The sequence below is a fragment of the Meles meles genome, chromosome 9 (genome assembly GCF_922984935.1).
Source record: "Meles meles chromosome 9, mMelMel3.1 paternal haplotype, whole genome shotgun sequence".
NCBI lineage: Eukaryota > Metazoa > Chordata > Mammalia > Carnivora > Mustelidae > Meles > Meles meles.
Window position 1 is genome coordinate 57,162,203 of NC_060074.1, and position 19,650 is coordinate 57,181,852.

General features: G+C 33.7%; 1 protein-coding gene across 12 annotated transcripts in view; it reads right to left on the bottom strand.

Annotated features, from left to right (window-relative positions):
- BAZ2B (bromodomain adjacent to zinc finger domain 2B) overlaps window positions 1-19,650 on the bottom strand; it is a 421,364-nt gene that overhangs the window by 89,649 nt on the left and 312,065 nt on the right. For 10 of the 12 annotated variants that reach the window (XM_046018124.1, XM_046018127.1, XM_046018129.1 and 7 more), the window contains 7 exons: window positions 17,471-17,671; window positions 16,778-17,173; window positions 10,871-11,477; window positions 8,938-9,231; window positions 7,683-7,743; window positions 6,772-6,880; window positions 6,405-6,506 (listed from right to left, as the gene is read on the bottom strand). In XM_046018124.1, coding sequence (XP_045874080.1) covers window positions 6,405-6,506; window positions 6,772-6,880; window positions 7,683-7,743; window positions 8,938-9,231; window positions 10,871-11,477; window positions 16,778-17,173; window positions 17,471-17,671 — 1,770 coding nt within the window. The remainder of the gene's footprint in view (window positions 1-6,404; window positions 6,507-6,771; window positions 6,881-7,682; window positions 7,744-8,937; window positions 9,232-10,870; window positions 11,478-16,777; window positions 17,174-17,470; window positions 17,672-19,650) is intronic. The other 2 variants (XM_046018131.1, XM_046018130.1) reach the window with 1 other exon arrangement.

Sequence of the window (19,650 nt, forward strand, 5' to 3'; positions counted from 1 at the left end):
TATTTTAAATCTGGATTAAGGTATTTGGTCTGACAATTTTAGTTTTTTGTTGTTTTTTTTTTGAATCATTTGGTGAATTGCTCATTTACCCAACTGATTTCTGGGTAAGTAATTTTCAGTATATGTAACCACAGCTCAAGTAAACAAAACGTATTTTTTTCACTACCTTTTCTTTGTAAGTATACTTTCTGAATCCTTTACTTCCTAAAAATTAGTTAATTTAAAAGCTTTTCAAATGTACTACATAAAAGGAAACTGATCTTACAGACATCCTTTGATTTCTATCCTTCACATTACATTAGGAAATTAAGGCCTAGAAAAGGAGGCCTCAGTTTTTCAAAGTAACATAGGATGCTGAATTACCCTGTCAGGAGTCTAAATAAAATCTTAGGGCACAAGCAAATTGAGGGCATCAAATATTTTTGACAGAATTTCCCATTTTAAGAAAAATGCTAATGTTAATATCATGAGAAAAATCAAAATTTTGTTGAATTTTCTTATACCTATTTCATAATTTAGCATTATGTCTACTTTTAGCTACTTTACAGTGCGAGAGATAGGTAATGGGAGCTTCACGTACCACAAACTTGACAGCATTTAGGGATTCTTAATCTACTGTAATCATATAGTTTATTAATATCATTTACCAAATAACATTTCAAAGATGTGAAAGAGTAAGATTATCTATGCTGGGGAGATGGGCGTTACCTACTAAAAACCATTGAGAAAGATGTGGTTTGATACAATTATTCCACAATGCTGGCCATGCTTTCTAATTACTCACAGTAGGTTACCCTCTAAGAGCCATGATCTTCAAATACCTCTTAAGCTCTACACTTGGGATTCATACAGTTGGCCTCCTAGTAGAGGTCCTTGCCTAGCCATCAAAAATCCTACCTGGTAAATTAGTGACATAAATTTTCAGTATTTTAGATTTCTGGTACTGATCTTTCATGTTCTCAGTGTCCATATATGCCCACAGCTATGTTGCATTTGGTGTGACAGTTAACAGCAGAGTTGAATTAGAACCCTGGTTGTTGAGTCCCAATCTTTTGTTCTTTACTTACACGAAATAATTAGCAGCATTATAATCTTGCCAGAGACTGTGTGTTGTCTGCTTTATTGTGAAGTCTCCCTATATTCCTTACTAACAAAATCCTGATTTTTGCTGGACAGCATTGTGCTCAGCGTTTTTATCTTCTCAAAGCCAGTGAACATAACTTCTATGTCTTTTGTACTCTTCAGTTTCTCTACAAACACTAGTTTTGTTTCGTTTCTTCAAAGCCAGGATTTCATTTCTGTAGTTTTTGAAATGTGTTCACAGTTTTCTTTACGGAAAATGCCTTTAGGGAAAATTTATCTGGAAGAAAAATGCCTGGCACATTAAGTATTTGCCACAAATATTTATTGATTAAATGACTAAGAAAAAAGGCTCTTTACAGTAAGAAGCTTAAATATTTTTCTTTTCTCCTGCCCTTACACCATTAAAGAGAAAAAAAATCTTTTAAAAAAAATAGATATCTCGAATAGAAAAGGCAGCATTTCCTAAGTCACTTTTAACTTGTTCCTTCTTTGCTTCTTTCCTTTTCTTTGTTTTTCTATCCTGAATACAGTAAACATTCATTAATCTATGCTAATGAGCTTACTGGTTGCAAAAATAAACTTAATTATTAGATTTATGCTTAAATGTTTTCTTTTCTACAATTCACAAAAAATACTTTCAAAGTAGACAATCATATATTTCAAAATAATCTGTGTCATTAATAATTTGTCTTGAAGCTTTCATATATTCCTAATAAGTGTGGAAAACTTTTTACCTAAATACCTTATTTAGGTAAATAAAAATAATCTTATTTTATATTTACCAAAATATGTTGAGCTCATCCTGTCTATTACCCTGACACCCAAAACCAAAATAAAATGAAAATGATAAATATTAGCTTCAGCAAGTTCTTTATAATGTGATAAAGCAGAAGTCTGTAAGAAATCTATTTACCTTATCCTCTTTTCAAAGGCGTTTCACTGGCTAAAATAGTTAATGGAATTTCATTACAAGGTAGCCAGCCAGATAAAGCATGGCCTTATAAGAGGGTTCATTTTATTCCATGAATCCTATTATCCCTAAAATCATTGTTTTCACAGAAGCCTGCAGGAAGTGATTGGCATGTAAGTATCAGAAGACACTGACAAATAGCTGAGTCTACAAATCTCTTACCACATTTTGTAGCCTGAGATAAGTAACACTGATAATGAATAGATTAAAGGCCCCCCCACCCCATTTCTTGTGTCAACTCTATTTACTTTAAGCAAGGGCTTTTCTTTTTACTTTGTGAAAGCAATCATTAGATTGTCCTTTAATGATGAACTTATTTAAATTTCAATAAACATAAGCCGCTCATACTTATCTTATTGTGTTATGTGCACATTTTCAGATGTTTGCAATATTTTTCAGATGTTTGCTCTTAGTAAATATAGTATGCATATATATATATTCTTTTTTTTTTTTTTTTTTAATTTATTTGACAGAAATCACAACTAGGCAGAGACGCAGGCAGAGAGAGAGGAGGAAGCAGGCTCGATGTGGGGCTCGATCCCAGGACCCTGGGACCATGACCTGAGCCGAAGGCAGAGGCTTTAACCCACTGAGCCACCCAGGCCCCCGCATATATATATATATATATATATATATATATATATATATATATATTCTATCTTAAGCTCAGAAATACCTTGAGTGTAAAATAACTTAAAATAACCATGGTTCTTCTCCACAGCAGACTAGAATTATCTTCTAGTAGAAATTATCATTTCTTAAATTTTATTTGTAAAATATAGAGCTTTGCAATACCACTGCTGAAATTTTTGAAATACCTTGAACTAAATCAGAACTTACAGAATATTGGTTATTTTTGATAACTTTACAAGAAAAAAGAAAAATATGACAGAGAAAATACATTTTCTGGGGGCACCTGGGTGGCTCAGTTTTTAAGAGCCTGCCTTCAGCTCAGGCCATGATCCCATGGTCCCAGGATCCAGCCCTGCATTGGGTTACCCGATCAGTGGGAAGCCTGCTTTTCCCTCTCCCATTCTCCCTGCTTGTGTTCCCTCTCTCGCTGTCTCTCTCTCCATCAAATAAATAAATAACATCTTAAAAAGAAAAAAGAAAATTAAAAAAAAAAGAAAATATATTTTCCAATGCAAATGGTTTATTAGTAAAGTGACTAAGAATCATAACAAATCTGCAAATATAGCATTTCACTTGCTGTCAAACATCCAAAATAGGTAAACGAAGCTTGGAAAACTGTAGCAGTAATATTCAAAATCATTATGTAAAACCTCAATGCATTTGGAAAACTGAATGCTTAGCTTATTAGAAAGGGTAGAAGAATATATTTTTTAATAGAAAATTGTTTTTCACATTGTAATATAAGCAAATTTTAGAAAATGTAAAACTTACAAGAAGTAGTAAGAAAAAAAATGATCTACTATACCACCAACCATTACATCTATCATTTTAAAGTTCTGACACATTTCTTCCGAATCCTTCAATATACAGTTTTGTTTTTCATTATCTACACAGTCATCATTCCCTTTCCACAACTTGTATAAAGGCAGACATATTGTAAAAACACACAGATCACTTCTGCATAGTACCAGTGGCTTAGCCAAACTATATTTCACATCTTCCACAAAATTAAGGGTAATCAAATTATCACACATCATAGTTACTCTAACAAAAATATATAATCTTTGATAATTTTCATAGAAAATTATCACAAAATTATATACATTTTTAATGAACAATATGCTTATACATATTCATCATACAATATATGAAAATGTATATGGTTCTACAATTATACATACTATATACATTTCTCACTAATTAACTGAACTTTTTTGGGATTACTTACCTTTAATTGTTGTTCTCTCAAAGTATCCTGAAACGAATCCAACTTGCTAATTTTTCTAACTGACAGAAGTGCTCTCAAAATTGCTAATATTTTCCCTTAGCAGTCTGCCGAAATGCTGGCAGCTTAACATGTTCTGAATTTAGTAATTCATCATATTTCCTTGATGAATTGATCTCTCAACAAAGCAATACACATTTGGAAAACACTGATTATGTTTAATAAAAAGTGAATGGATGAAAAGAACATTTTAGTCTGCCTAATGAGGCTTTATAGATTAAGTCTAATTATCACTGATACAAAACTAAAAATCCTTTATGTATTGAACAGCAATTAGCTTTCCTCTCAGAACAAAAATCTATTCAACTTAAAAACATAAGGATATCTTTGGCATAAATAAGACAAGTCAGGATTTATACCATGAGCCAAAAGATTAAAAAATGTCAGAATTTTTAAATAAAATTATTATTATCTTCTAACTTTTTTGTGTTACAAAACTGATACAGTACATATGGAAGTGGGTATAATAACAAATTCTGGGGATCTGTTTGACAACTGATTTAGTCTATGTTTAAAATTTTTTTATAAATAAATCATTAAAAAAAATTTTTTTTTCAAAGATTGTATTTATTTATTAAGAGACAGAGACTGAGAGCGAAAGAACATCAACGGGGAGAGAGGCAGATGGAGAGGGAGAAACAAACTCCTTGTTGAGCAGGGAGCCTGATGCGGACTCAATCCCAGGACCCTGGGATCACGACCTGAGCTAAAGGCAGACATTTAACCGACTGAGCTACCCAGGTGCCTTAAACATTTTTTTAAGTTTAAAAAATAAACAGAGAAAAATCCTAGAAAATATTTCAATAAAGAAGCTGAGCCTCCGAGAAATATATTTTAGCATTTTAGAATTACCAGGAAAGAAACAAGTGGAACTGGACATAACTTGTTCCTTAAAAAGTCATGGATAATAATGAAAATGGGTTATATGGTGAAGGTAAAAGGACACTGTTAGAAAACCAAAATTCTAGTTATGTCTCTGCCTGGTTGAGACTGTGTGATCTTGGAAAATTCCCTTAATGTTTGAGGTCTCAAAAACAAAAACAAAAACAAAAACAAAAAACAAACAAAAAAGACCTCCTGCAGAATTAGGAAGGCCTTTTTTTATTTCTCTAACTATAAAATTAGAGGGTAGGATAAGATGGAAGAACCTGCTGATTCAAACTAGGAAATATTTATTACAGAAAACATTTCTTTCTATGCATTATAATAGGCCAAAAGAAAGAAAGATCCAATCAAGAAAGAAAATATCAACTTCAGTTGGCTGAGCAATTTTATCTTTTGAAGTATGTTCAAGCATATGATCTCATTTTAACCTTACCATAATCCTATGAGGCAGAAGTAAAATTATTATAGTCTTTACTTTGTGGACAAGGAAACTGAGGAAAAAGGAGGCATTATTTTGATGTTTGAACTCACGAAGTCTATTTCATAGATTAACAACAATCTAGGTCTCCTCACTCCTTAACTACGTCCCCTTTCAATGGAGCTGATAAAGTTAAAGGGAATAAAAAGCATATGTAGCTGAAGCCAAGTAAGAAACAAAAGCAAAATCCTACAGGAAACACACAGGAAATGAAATGTCTCTGGTGGGTTCTTTGTGCTGATTGGTAAGGTTGTGTACTTAACCCATAGGCAAAAAGGGAGTTGTGGTGATATTTTCAGAAATCTATACAATTAACTCAAAATTCAATTTCTGTAAAAAGCAGAAATTTCATTCACCTAATATTAAGGACATTCCTCACTCCAAATTACAAACTTGTGACAATGGATCACGTAGCATGGCATAATCAGATGGACAAGATCCTTCCATGAAACTAAGGCATATTTATTCCCCTTTGGACTGACTTCTTTTTTTTTTTTTTAAAGATTTTTATTTATTAATTTGACAGAGAGAGAGAGATCACAAGTAGGCAGAGAGGCAGGCAGAGAGAGAGGAGGAAGCAGGCTCTGCTGAGCAGAGAGCCCGATGTGGGGCTTGATCCCAGGACCCTGAGATCATGACCCGAGCCGAAGGCAGCGGCTTAATCCACTGAGCCACCCAGGTGCCCCTTGGACTGACTTCTAACAACATATTTTTACTATTCAAATTAATTTACCTTTAAATTAGTTACCTTTCAGGGAACTAATGTTTTCCTATATTTCACGGGAACATGCAGATACTTTTATACCTGTATAAACTAAAATTGTTGACAAAATAAACAAACAGGAAATATTGACTTAAAAAACTTGAAAAAGACATCTACTATGTCAAAGCTCCTTGTTACTGGAATATAGTAAATTGAGGCCTTGGTGAGTGTTAACCACAAAGTTATATGTATAGCTATACGAATTAACTAACAAAAGGCAATGCTTCAGAGTGTAGTGAAATTTACTTCATTTAGGTTATGGTACTACTTTTTGGTTTAAAGACTATACTTTTTAAAAAGTGGATACCTGCGGTCCATCTCTGGCTTCATAGAAGTCACCCACTCTTATTTTTGCACTGAAGCTGAAATTGTCCCTTGAGATATCCATTATTCCATTTCTGCTGAGATACTGAAAAAATCACATATTTTTCCACTTCAGGTTTTAATAATTACAACCCAGCTTTGATGTAGAGTTTTCTTCAGGACACTAACGTTTTGCATAATCTATCAAGGGGCTATGGATTTAGAGAAGATCAATTTAAGTTAAGTACATTTAGTCCCATACAAGAGAATATTTTGTATCAAGGAACTTTATCTGAAAAAGGAGAGCACCTTTTTTCCATAAACATGCTTAATCGGCACCAAATGTATATTATTTGGTGAAAAGTATGTACCTTTATTACTTCAGGGTATTGCCTAAGTTTCTTTCCACACGGAGCATAATATGCTACTTCTCCTTGAAGGCGCCCTCCAAAGTTTCTTATTCTTGTCTCTCTTTGCCAGCTACACATAACAGAAATAAGGGTTATAACATATTTAGTTTTAAGAAAGCTTTAAAATAGTTAAGAACACATGCTTTTTAGACAACATAAAAAATACAAATAAAACAAATATAAATCCCTAATCATACAGCTCTGATACATTTATCATTAAACTTATTTAGATTTTTAGTTTTATGTGATTCCACTAAAAATTAATCAAGTTACAAATATTAAACTCCGTTGCATTTCTTAGAAATCGTTAACTGGTATTACTTTGGGTATTCGGACAAATTCAGTAACGTGTCAATGTGTAATGATTTTTTAAATCTGACAAGCTTTAGGTGAAAAGAGTACCATAAACCTGGCTCTCAGTTCCTTGAGGATCATCTACTTCGAGCGTAAAACCTCTCGGTTCCAATTAGACCAATTTAGCCACACTCTGCTCAAGTCCCCCAGTTTTGCCCACTGTGGCTTTTACTGTCCTTTAATTCTATTTTTGCAAAAACCTCTCATACTCTTAACTGTGTCTCTGCCCTCCCCTCTGCCAAATGGTTTTCTCTTGCTTTTTTTTTTTTTTCAGTCATAGTCCCGCTGGTTGCCTGATCCCATCCCAGCTCTGCCATACCTAAACGCTGCAGTTAGCCTTAATTTCAGTTTTCAGATATATCAACGTCTTTGCCCTTTGCTCTAGCTCTTCTGCTCTAATAAATACTATGCAGTATATTCAATTCTTTTATGAATAAAAGAGAGTGAGATATAGTGAGAAATCAAACATACATAGATATGTGGCAGCAAAGCAAAAAGAGAAGTCTTATTTTGCATACCCATATTCCAAAGGAATACGCAGTTCACGCTCATCTGTTACTCTTCTTCTTTTGGAAGTGCCTTCAAGAAAATTCAGCCAGTTAACATAAAAGATTAGTTTATATAGATGACAATTTTTCGATAGTTTTGAAATTTTCTTTAAATAACACATTAATAACGAATTACTTAAGGTATTTCTGCAACTCGTAGGTTACTTTTAGATGATGTGCAACAAAACACACTGTACAGAGGATTTTTTTTTTCTCTCTTCTTTTGTCTGCATGACAGAATAACTGGACTTTCTAAAGAAAATACAGTGGAAGGTAAAAATATATAGCTTTCCTCTCAATTTGTATTTAAAGAAATAGTTAAAGAAGGAGGAAGAAAATTGTAGACAGAGGTTTCAGAAAACCAGGTACGGTTGTTTTCTTTGAGAATATGAGTTTTAAGATGCTGAAAATTTTCAACAGCTGGCTCACACACTTAAAAATAATATAACTTCTATGTTCATATAAATCCATAGTCAAAACTACTACTAGATCTTTTAACTGAAAGTACAAAAGAATAGGATTATGATCGTATGTAAAGTTTCTTCATAGACAACAGCCAAGTTTCACAAATGCAAATATGTGCTTCTTAAATTAGTAGAATATCATACTGGTCTGTGGCAAACGAAAGCAAAACTAGACATTTCTAAGAAAAGAGTGAAATAAGTAAAGCAACATGATATTATCCTATATACCTCTATATTTTCTTAGCTATTGAAACAGAAACAAAAAGTCCTTTTGGAATATTAATGTAAAAACTTTTAATGAAGACCTCTAAAAGTTTATAAAAGGTCAAATAGAAAAAAAAAAGATGTGACATGTTAATGAAATAATAATGCTACTCGCTAACTCAAATGACCTTTGGCTATGTGTTGGGCAGATATGCAACTGTATCTTAAGTAACCAAGGGAGCTCACTTTTATAAAATACAAAAAGCTCAACTGTTAGTCAAATTCTAAATTCTAGAGGCATAAAATGAACACAAAAGCAGGAAAATATTCAAAATCAAGAGCTGTCTGTCACCAACCAGATTCTTAAACTGAAAGCACAGAATAAAAATGGTAATGGGTCATACCCTTGGAAAAAACATGCTGACCTTTCTTAGCCAACCTTGAATCTAGCTGTAACACTTGATTTCAATGAGGTCATCCCCAGAACACTGTATAAATAAGAATTCTTGCTATGGTCTGACTTCTACTTTACAATAATAAAAATAAAGTGTAGGTACCAGAGTGTGGACTTGAAGTAAGTGTGGAAGAAGGTGTGCCAAGAAAAGCAGGTGACTGGGACTCAGAACATAAGGCAGCAGGAGCAGAGCCTGGGGCTTTTGCTATGTGGAGGTTACGAGGTGTTGAGTGAGCTGTGAGACTGATGGAAGGGCTTTTGACAGAGGAAGTTGTTTTATTCAGTTTCATTGAAGTTTTCTCTCCTTCAGTATCACTATCTGATTCATCTTGGTCTTTATCATCATCATCATCTTCTTCTGATCCTTCTGTATCTGATTCTGAATTACTATCTGATTCTGGGAAGTAAAAGAAGCATTTGTATATTATAACTAGATAATCACCAACATTTGCAGTTTGTATCTAAATGGAATAGTTTAGGAATCAGCATCTGTGATTGAACTCAACTGAGCGACTTTCCCCAAAGAGTTCATGTAAAAATTACTATCTAACAAGCTATCTGAGTACAGTGTATGCAGACTACAAATTCTCAGAATCCTTTGTTAAAAGTATCGGTTTTACTCAACACTTTAATCATAAACCAGTTCTTCTCACGTGACACTATTCACATGACGAGTTCTGCTTAGTGGTTTCAAAATCATTTTTAATTTAATAAAGAAACTAAGGTATAGAGGGAATAGAATTGATTCTGTAAATTAATAGATTCCTATAGCTTAAGAAATATACTAGGTTCAGTATGAGGAAGAAAAGTCTGGAACTACCATCATTCTTTCATGTGGGCTTTGAGGTAAAAGAAAACCATTTTCTGAGAGATTCTTGTCTTTTCTGGCTGTATTTTATTTAGGTACAAGACCTCATCAGGCTTCTTAGGCTTCACAAGAGACCAGGTTGCGGAAATGATTATGTGGGATCATTTAATGTTTTAACATTTAAGTTTGGTCTAGGAATGTAGTCCTATAAATGCATCTCTTCCTATAGACGGGCACTATTTATTCCTGGATTAAACTCGATAAACCCAGGCCTGATACTTGCAATGTATTTTAAAGGTTCTCAGAATAACAATTTTTGTGGAATCACGTTTTGTGTAGTACCATCTGCCTATGTTGAAATTTGTTATAAAAATTGCCTTTGAAAGTTATTAATAACGATATTCATACTTGATCATGCAAAGTTGTATTTATGGGAATCCCAAGAAAAATATTCGGGAAAATTTGTTCTTACCCCCCGACCAAGTAGGTTGCTTCTACGTTAGACACTTTAAATTGTATAACTGACTGTATTTTCCTATTCATATTGACAGCTAGAAAATTTACCACTGGACTTGTGGCTGACCATAACAAATCCAAATATTTTTATAATATGTATTTCACCTTTGTATATAAAATTTAAGTTATCTTATATTTTATGCTTTCAATCTTCTGTAGAACAATAAGGAGAGTTAAAGGAAAAAAAAGAGAAAGAAATTAAAAAAAAGCAAGAAAGCAAATCAAAATAAAATCAAGGATTTCTCTACTTGTTATTAAATAAATTCTGTGTTGCTAATGGACATTCATAGCGATTTAGGATTTTGGTGCTTTCTAAATGACTGACTACAAATTTACCTCCTTCATTCAAAATATCTACTGACACGTTTAAATAAGTAGCAGAAGAGATGAAAAAGAAAGGACAAATGAATGGTCATGAATTAAATGAAAATTACGCAAGTTTGTGAAGTTAATTATTAATTTATGTATCATCTATATTCATTTAAAGTTTTTATTTGTTCAATGTTAAATGAATAATAAAGCTGAGAATTTAACTCAGGATTTCCGATTTCAATCACTCCAATATTTTACCAGCTCACTATGGACAGGCTCATAGCTGTGTGAAGCACAGGGAATGACAATGACTACAAGTCTGTGAACGAAGAACCTCCTTTAACTGTTTGGTCCACATAGCATTTAGATAAATACTTCAAATTTAAAAATAGAAAATAACCTGATGGGCTGTCATCAGATTCATCATCTTCATCGTCTTCCTCATCTTCTTCCTCGTCATCTTCCTCTTCATCCTCGTTTGAATCTTCAGAATCTTTACTACTGGGAATGTCTGAATCTGTTCCCCTAAACTGTTCCACTAGAGATTTTGCAGGGTGAGGGTGAAGCTGTGTTTTTACTGTGTTTACATTATTGCTAACCACTTTTTCCTTCCCTTGAGGATGCACTATGGGAGAGGCGGAGGGTATCACAGTTGTCTGATTGCCAGCGGTCCTTCTCCCGGTTGTGCTCAAATTTACAGGTGAGGAAAAAGGAGAGCTACTTGCAGTAGCAATGTTTTCATTAATCTTACTCTGCATTTTAGTTTTGGTAGTAAGTGCTAGAGGAGCTTCTTGAATGACACTTTGAATAACTCCATTTGGTTGGTGATTACCTAAAAGTGCATTTGTCAAGAATGGATTAGGGTGGTTGTTTTCTACTGTTTGTTTTGGATGTGCTGGTGAACTAGAGGTTGCTTTTGGATTTGACAAAGCTGCAATAACCTTCTTCAAGCTCTTGGATGACTCTTGTTTCTTTAACTGCACTGGGAATGCCTGTTTATATTGTTCCTGTTGAAACATAAGTTAAAAAACAAAACAACAATGTGCCATAAAAACAAAGATTATTTTTATTTGCATTCTATATCTGACAACAGCTGCTCATATACAAATTTAAGTCACAATATGCACGTGCTTAAAATTAGTGGCAGTTATGACTAGTTGGTTGCTGAATCTTGGCTAGAAATATGTTTAAAATTCAATTGGCCTTTCTCCCCTCAAAACATAGGTTTCTTGAGTGCCCCCTCTCATTATTATTGCTCCCACTGTCTCAATAACCTAAACTTGAAACTCGAAAAACATCTTTTACTTTTCTCTCTTCCAAGTCAGCCATATCCCATCTCTTTTGGATTCTCTCATTAAAACATTATGCAAACTTAAGCCATACCATCCTTTCTTTCCACATAAATCCCAATATATGCTATATGCCAGTGCCAATTTTATCTCAATTTAAAGCCTTTACTTTGTTATATGAGCTCCTTGGTTAAAAGCTTTAGTGTTTCCTCTGTCATTAGCAACTTTATAAAGCCTCAATACTTAATTCTGATACTCAAACGACTTTTCAAGTAGGCACTAATACAGCTCTCTAGTCAAACGGGACTATTTGCCATGCCCTGTGTATGTCATACTTTCACTACCTCCACATTTTGCTATAATAATTTTCTCTGTGTAAAACGTCCTCCTCTTGGGGCGCCTGGGTGGCTCAGTGGGTTAAAGCCTCTGCCTTCGGCTCAGGTCATGATCCCAAGGTCCTGGGATTGAGCCCTGCATTGGGCTCTCTGCTCCGCGGGGAGCCTGCTTTCCTTCCTTTCTCTCTGCCTGCCTCTCTGCCTACTTGTGATCTCTGTCTGTCAAATAAATAAATAAAATCTTAAAAAAAAATTACTGATTAAAACATCCTCCTCTTATAAATCTCAAGCTGATGAAATCTTGTTCCTTCTTTAAAATTCCACCCAATAAGCCTTCCATGTTTGTTCCAGCCAGAAGCACTCATTGTCTCTATCCTTTGAACTCCTTCACCTCCTGTGTGTTACCTGGTATCATCTGCAGCATATATGATATGAAGCTGTTGGGACTTCTGGCTCAACATTCTGTGGGATCTACCTTAGAGTGCCTTTAGCACATTAGCAGTGAAAAATGTGTAATAAAACAGTTTAGAAAAATTCGACTTTTCTTGGAAAAAACTGATTTGTATGCCATTAAGCCATAAAATTTACATCTGTACATAAGAAACAAAAAATTATTTGGTTCTCAGAATCTTCTTGAATAAAATCATATGAACCTTATTAAATATATATAATTAATACATAAACACTTGAGCAGAATGATTAAAATATTTTAAGTTACTAGAAATACAACTAAATTTCAGAAGGAAAAATCTGTAATGAAAATGGTTGCCTTAAAATTCAAATCAACAGTGCTGTCAGCTTGGAGCAGGGCTCTTAACACTCTAGTAGGCAGAAATTTGGGGTGGGCACTTCAGAAGTATACATGCAGATGGAATGCAATACAGAATTATGTATTAAGTCTTTTACAGTAGCAGTACTAATAAGCAGTATGCAATTCCTATATAAACTGCTTTATCTTATTTAACATCTTTAGTGTATCACTTCACTTTGTAAACAAAGACTGTCACATAATAACTCATACCTAAGGCAATGCTTCACAAAAAGAAAGTGCTTAATTAGTATTTATTCAGTGAATAAAATATGGAAACTTATGCTAAATAATTCTGTTTACCTCTTAAAAAGAATTTTAAGGCAAAATTCTTATATAAAATACATTAACATACTTAATTTTACTTAATATTTATATAACAGAAATATTGTGTATTATATATAAGTAAATATATAATGCGCTTACTTCATATTTAATATATACTGATTTAAGTTTTCAGCAGAAAAATTTAGTTAGAACAAAATTATGTCATATAATCATTTTATACTTTTTTTATAGGTAATAAATTTTCCTTCTAAATACATAGGATCTAAACAAGCATGAAAACAAAATCTTGCCCTTTAGTTTTGTATTTTAATTTTCTGAAATTGCTTCTCACTCTATAATTCTAAAGACTCATTTTCCATATATTGACACCTGAAGATTTTCAAAAATAACCAAAGATCAAAAGAGTAGTAGCAGTTACTCTTTTAAAGCAAGTATGTTGTGCTTTTTGATATTGGGGGTGGAACATTAAAAGGAGGAAGGAAGAAAATTGAGAACTACACAGCAGCAAATGTCTTGCTGGTCTTAGATAGCCCCTTGGATGACAAGAGTAAGGGAAGACAGGTTTGAAACAATCCCCTATCTCCAAGTTCTTCTTCACCCAGCCCTTACCGGAGTCTCTGCAGTCCACAAAAAAAAAAAAATCCTCTAGGTAAAATTTGATAAAGAAAATTCACTACTGGTATATAAATCCAGTTAATGTATATTGATTTGAATTAAATGTCTATAGTATAAGTGTATGGAAAGAACCAATGATTAGATAATACTAAAAAAAAAAATCACAAACTAGTTGAGGAGGCAGATACAAGGAAGGTAACATGAAATAGAGACTATCATAAGAATAAAGCAAAATTCTGTATGTTATCTGTCATATAAAGAAAGCTGATTAAGAAAAATATTTATAAAATACACTTTAACTCAATACTAGGTACCCTGGGGGCGCCTGGGTGGCTCAGTGGTTTAAGCCGCTGCCTTCGGCTCAGGTCATGATCTCAGGGTCCTGGGATCGAGTCCCACATCGGGCTCTCTGCTTGGCAGGGAGCCTGCTTCCCTCTCACTCTCTCTGCCTGCCTCTCTGCCTACTTGTATCTCTCTCTGTCAAATAAATAAAAAATCTTAAAAAAAAAAAAAAATACTAGGTACCCTGAAAAGTAGATTAAGTCATTTAGAGTTGAAGCTAATGTGAAGATCCATTCAATAAAATATTTCCCATGAACTACCATCATCACTTCAGAAAAACAAAATTATTTCATCCCTAATCATAGGCTTTGATAAAGGATGACCTTTGTTTAAAATCCTTCTGCTCTTTACTTGTTCTGTGATGTTAGCAAGTGACTTAATTTCTCCAAATCTTAGTTTCTTTACCTCGCACAATTTTGGAAGAATTACATAAATTCATATGTGTAGGAAGTTTAGGTTGGTTACATTTATTAAGCAAGTGTTTAATAAGTGACTTTCTAATAGGCAGTCATATAAAATTCTTCAAATAAAAAACATTTAAGAAACTCTCTGAAAATTGAGAAACCTTTCAAAATGCGAGTAACTCATGGTATGCTCTATAATTTATCTTAAAGTTGGATACACATTAATAAAAAATTTAAGTAACTCAAACAATGTAATTTTTAGTTTGCATAATTTACTCATGGAGAGTCAATAATAATACCTCCTTATGATTGAGCAGTGCATTATAAGTTATCATATGCATATGCATACCATTGGTTATTCCATTTATTTATTTTTTACCTTGTGTTTTTTTTTTTAAATATGGTTTGTTTGTTTTTTTTAAAGATTTTATTTATTTATTTGACAGAGAGAAATCACAAGTAGACAGAGAGGCAGGCAGAGAGAGAGAGAGGGAAGCAGGCTCGCTGCTGAGCAGAGAGCCCGATGCGGGACTCGATCCCAGGACCCTGAGATCATGACCTGAGCCGAAGGCAGCGGCTTAACCCACTGAGCCACCCAGGCACCCCATTACCTTGTGTTTTTATTAACATATAATGTATTATTTGTTTCAGGGGTACAGGTCTGTGATTCATCAGCCTTACACAATTCACAGAGCTCACCATAGCACATACCCTCCCCAATGTCCAACACCCAGCTGTTCATTCCATTTAGATCAGGGATTCTCAAATCTGGCTACACATTTGAAAGCTTTTGATATATGCAACTACTTAGTCTTAACACAAGATATCCTGATTTCATTGGTTCTGTGGTGTTATTCTTTTTTTTTTTTTTTAAGTTTTCCAAGTAATTCTAATGTATACTTGGGCTTAAGAACATTTCATTTAGATTCTCAAAAAAGCCATACTTAATGCAAATCTTTTTTACTTTGACCCTGTTCTTAAATTCTACAGCAAAATACGAGTTAATAGACAAGGACACTGTAACATTTTTTTTTTAGAAAGAAAGGCAGCATATCATACAAGAATTCTAGTGCTACTCTGCCCAAATGTGAATTCTAACTCTATCACTAACTAGCAGTGTGATCTTGGGGGAATGATTTAAACTATATGAATTTCAATTTGATTGTCTGTAAATGGGCATTATAATATTAGTAGTAGGTACAGATGTTAGTGTCCAATGAGTAAATGCATGTTCAGCACTTAAAACAATAGCTGGCAAACAGCAGGAGCTGTACAAGTATTATCTAATGATTAGGAGGCCTAATGATAATTTTTGTAATCAACAGAGGATACTGTGTTCAAACATAATATATTTTCTCTACTCTAGATTGGTTCTAGAATAAAAGGCACTGGTCATTTAATTACTAGAATTCTACTGGACATATGAATGTAGACTATGTAATAATACAAAATCAATAGCAAGAAAATAAAGAGAAGGAAAAAATTCTCTAATTAGTGGTTCTGGTATTTGTATAAATAAAATTCCTCTAACTATTTTGTATTTCATATAATTTGTTAAAAACAGCAAAGGAATTCTCTAACATAAATAAATAAATCTTTTTAAAAATTCTTTAAGAAAAGGGCGGGACACCTGGGTGACTCAGTCAATTGACAGGTCTGACTCTTGGTTTCGGCTCAGGTCATGATCTCACGGGTAGTGAGATTGAGTCTGGAGTTGGGACACTGATTTTTTTTTTTTTTTTAAGATTTTATTTATTTATTTGACAGATAGAGATCACAAGTAGGCCAAGAGGCAGGCAGAGAGAGGAGGAAGCCGACTTCCTGCTGGGCAGAGAGCCCAATGTGGGGCTCGATTCCAGGTCCCTGCGATCATGACCAGAGCAAAGGCAGAGGCTTTAACCCACTGAGCCACCCAGGGTGCCCCTGGGACACCAATCTTAAACAAAAGTAATGGTGAAGTATATATCATTCAAACATATTGCTCCCCTTACTACTTCATACCTGGGGAAAAAATGACACGACTGTGTTGCCAAAAATATACTAAGCAGATATATATGTAAATATAAAGTCAGAGAAATCTAGTTTTCTGATGTGCAAATTCTATTCCTGGCAGCTAATAAAGTATGGAAATAAGAGTAGAATTTAATTTAAACTTGTATATTGTAAGACTATATAAGAGCTCTTTCTCTAATAATAAAATTCTTCTATAAATAATTTTTCACTCACCCGTTTGGATCGCATTTCACTGGTCAAAGGACTAGATTCTTCAGAGGTATTTTTATTCCCTGCTTTAAGTACATCAGGAGAAGGAACTATGAGTTTCATGTAAGTTTCCTTTTTGGCTTGATTTACCAAAGATAAAGGTTTCACATTGGACACCAATCCCGTAGACTGTATTACACTTGTGTGTTTGTTCACAGATTCCTCCTTTGCCTGAGAGCTTTGGAAAATAAATGGAAGCTGCTGTGACAAAACCTGAGGCTGCTTCTGCTGGGATTGGAATGATGAGTGAGTCTGGGATTCAGACACAAGAGGTAATGGCTGGTGTATTCTTTTTTCCTGGGCTTTTTCAGTTGCTTTCTGTCCATCTGCTTTTGGGTCTGAAATACCATGTAATAGCACCTGTAAATAAAAATGAAAAGGCGACTTTTCAATATCTATTAAAACAAAGAATATCAAGCAGTAAAACTTGGGAGAAAAAAGGGTACTCTAAAAAGTGCTAATGACTTATAATAGTTATATAAAGCTCACTAAAAAGTATACCAAATGTCCCTTTAAAAATGTTTCTCCTTTCTTGTGCAAATAGTAAGAACTAGAGACATGATTAACTTTAAACTTTGTAGACTTTGAGAGTCAAGATAAACCAGTTAATTCCTGAATAGGAAGGCTATGTGGATACTGCCAATAAATTATTTATACCTGGTTGTTACTTTTATGTTGTGCTTCACTCTCTGAATCAGAATCATCATCTTCACTTTCTTCAATACTTTGATCTTCTTCTTCATCTTCCTCTAGATCATCTGAATCACTACTACTAATGCCTTCACTTGAGGTGTCTGATGACGTGCCCAAATCACTATCACTGTTGCTAGAACTTTCCATAGTTTTCTTCCTTGGTTTCTGGATAAAGACAAGTTTTTGGCAAGACTTTATTTTCGGAAAAATTCAAGGGTCAGTAAGAACTTTAAGTTCAAGCAAGTTTTAATTTTCAAGAGATAGTTCTATCTCAAAATGTCATTTTAGAAAAAAGAGAAAAGTCACATGTTGTACGGGTAATTATTCAACAAACAGATTCAATTAACTTATATGATAGGAATCCTCCAATAAAAAGTACAGGCTCTGTTATGTACAGAACATTAGAAACATTGATACAGTTGTAGATCTATTCATGTGACTTCCATGCTTCAAAATGTATGGCAGACTAAAAAGAGCAATTTATGAAATGATAATTCCAGTTAATGATAGCAGTTATAGACACTGGAGTTCTATATTTAACATTAGTCTTCTTTTTTATGTGGATAGTGAGGCAATAACCAAATATTTACATGTAACATACCACACACACCTTCTAGGTGCTGGACAACAATGATATCTAAGACAGAGTCCTTGCCTTCAAGAAACTTACATTCTAGTGCAGGTGGTGGTAGACAAATGACTAATATGAAAGCAAATGATTTCATATGTAATAAGTACTGGAGAGAAGATAAAATAAGTAGCAGAAGACTTAGGGGCTGCTTTAGCAACAAATTTAATTTTTTTCTATTTTACTTCAGGAAAGGTAGAAAATATGATAAAGAAAGATATTAATTTCTGCAATATTTAAGCCTCTACAGGAACAAGAAAATCCAAAATTGGTAGAAAGTGACACTGGGTCACATAAAAACAACAACAACAACAACAACAAAACTTTTGTGTTTAAGTAACAGACAGTAATAGGGGTGGCTGTGAGGTTCAGTCAGTCAAGCCTCCGAATCTTGATTTTGGGTCAGGTCATGATCTCAGGGTCATGAGCTCAAACCCTGAGCGCAGCTCCTCACTTAGTGGAAAGTCTGCTTGAGAGTCTCTCTCTCCCTCTGCCTCCCCACCTCTCTCTTTTAACTACATAAATAAATCATAAAAAAAAATATTAGACCATGGTAGTGGATAAAAAGGAGGAAAAATCATTAGATGAATTATGATGAAATAAATACATAATAATAGCAAAGTTAAAACTCTGCCAATAGGAAGCCTAAAAAGGAGAAATATTGACATGATGGAGCAATAAGATTGAGTATAACACAAAGTTACATAGGAATAGTTCAATAGGATTCACTGACAGATAAAATAAAAAACAAAATATAGAAAAAGCAGCAATAAATTACAAAAGCAATGAGTTACAAAAGTTATGGTCTTAACAGAAATACGGCCTGTCATGATTAATGAGTTGGGGCATGAAAGACATTAAAACACTTCTACAAAAAGAAGCCCAACTTGAAGTGATAGTTATTGATTTCAAATTAGGACTCTTTCCTTTGTGTTTTCTGAAGTCTGATTTAAATGAAATGAAATGCATATAAGTGAAGAGAATCAGTCCTGTTATATTCTCCTTGCAATGGTAACCTGTGTTAACTGTTCCAAACTAGCAATCATAATGTTTTCTCCTGAGACACACCCTTCGATAAGCTGGACTAAGAGTAACCATAATTCCTAGAACTATGTTTTTTTTTCCCTCACAGTAAAGCAGAGTGATGAGAAACTGACCTGGAATAGTGTGGGTATCACAGGATGAAAAAGACCAAAGTAGAGATTAAAGAGAAACAATAGTAACAATATACTATTACTATAATAACAAAATACTAACAATATAATAACATTAAGCCTACCATTTATTTGGCAGAGAAAAATCTCCTTCATTGTAATCAAAATCTGTTGTGGGTTTCTAAGCATGTATAGCAAGATTATGAATATCATGAAGAGTCTAAATAGAAGTTACCACTTTGGGTTTTAATAGAGGTTAATAGAGGAGTGGAACTTTTTCAAAGTTGAACAGTTGTTGTTGTTGTTGTTGTTTTCCCCTCAAGAGTCTGTGTGTGTATTTTTGTCTGTGATGTACTTTAAGT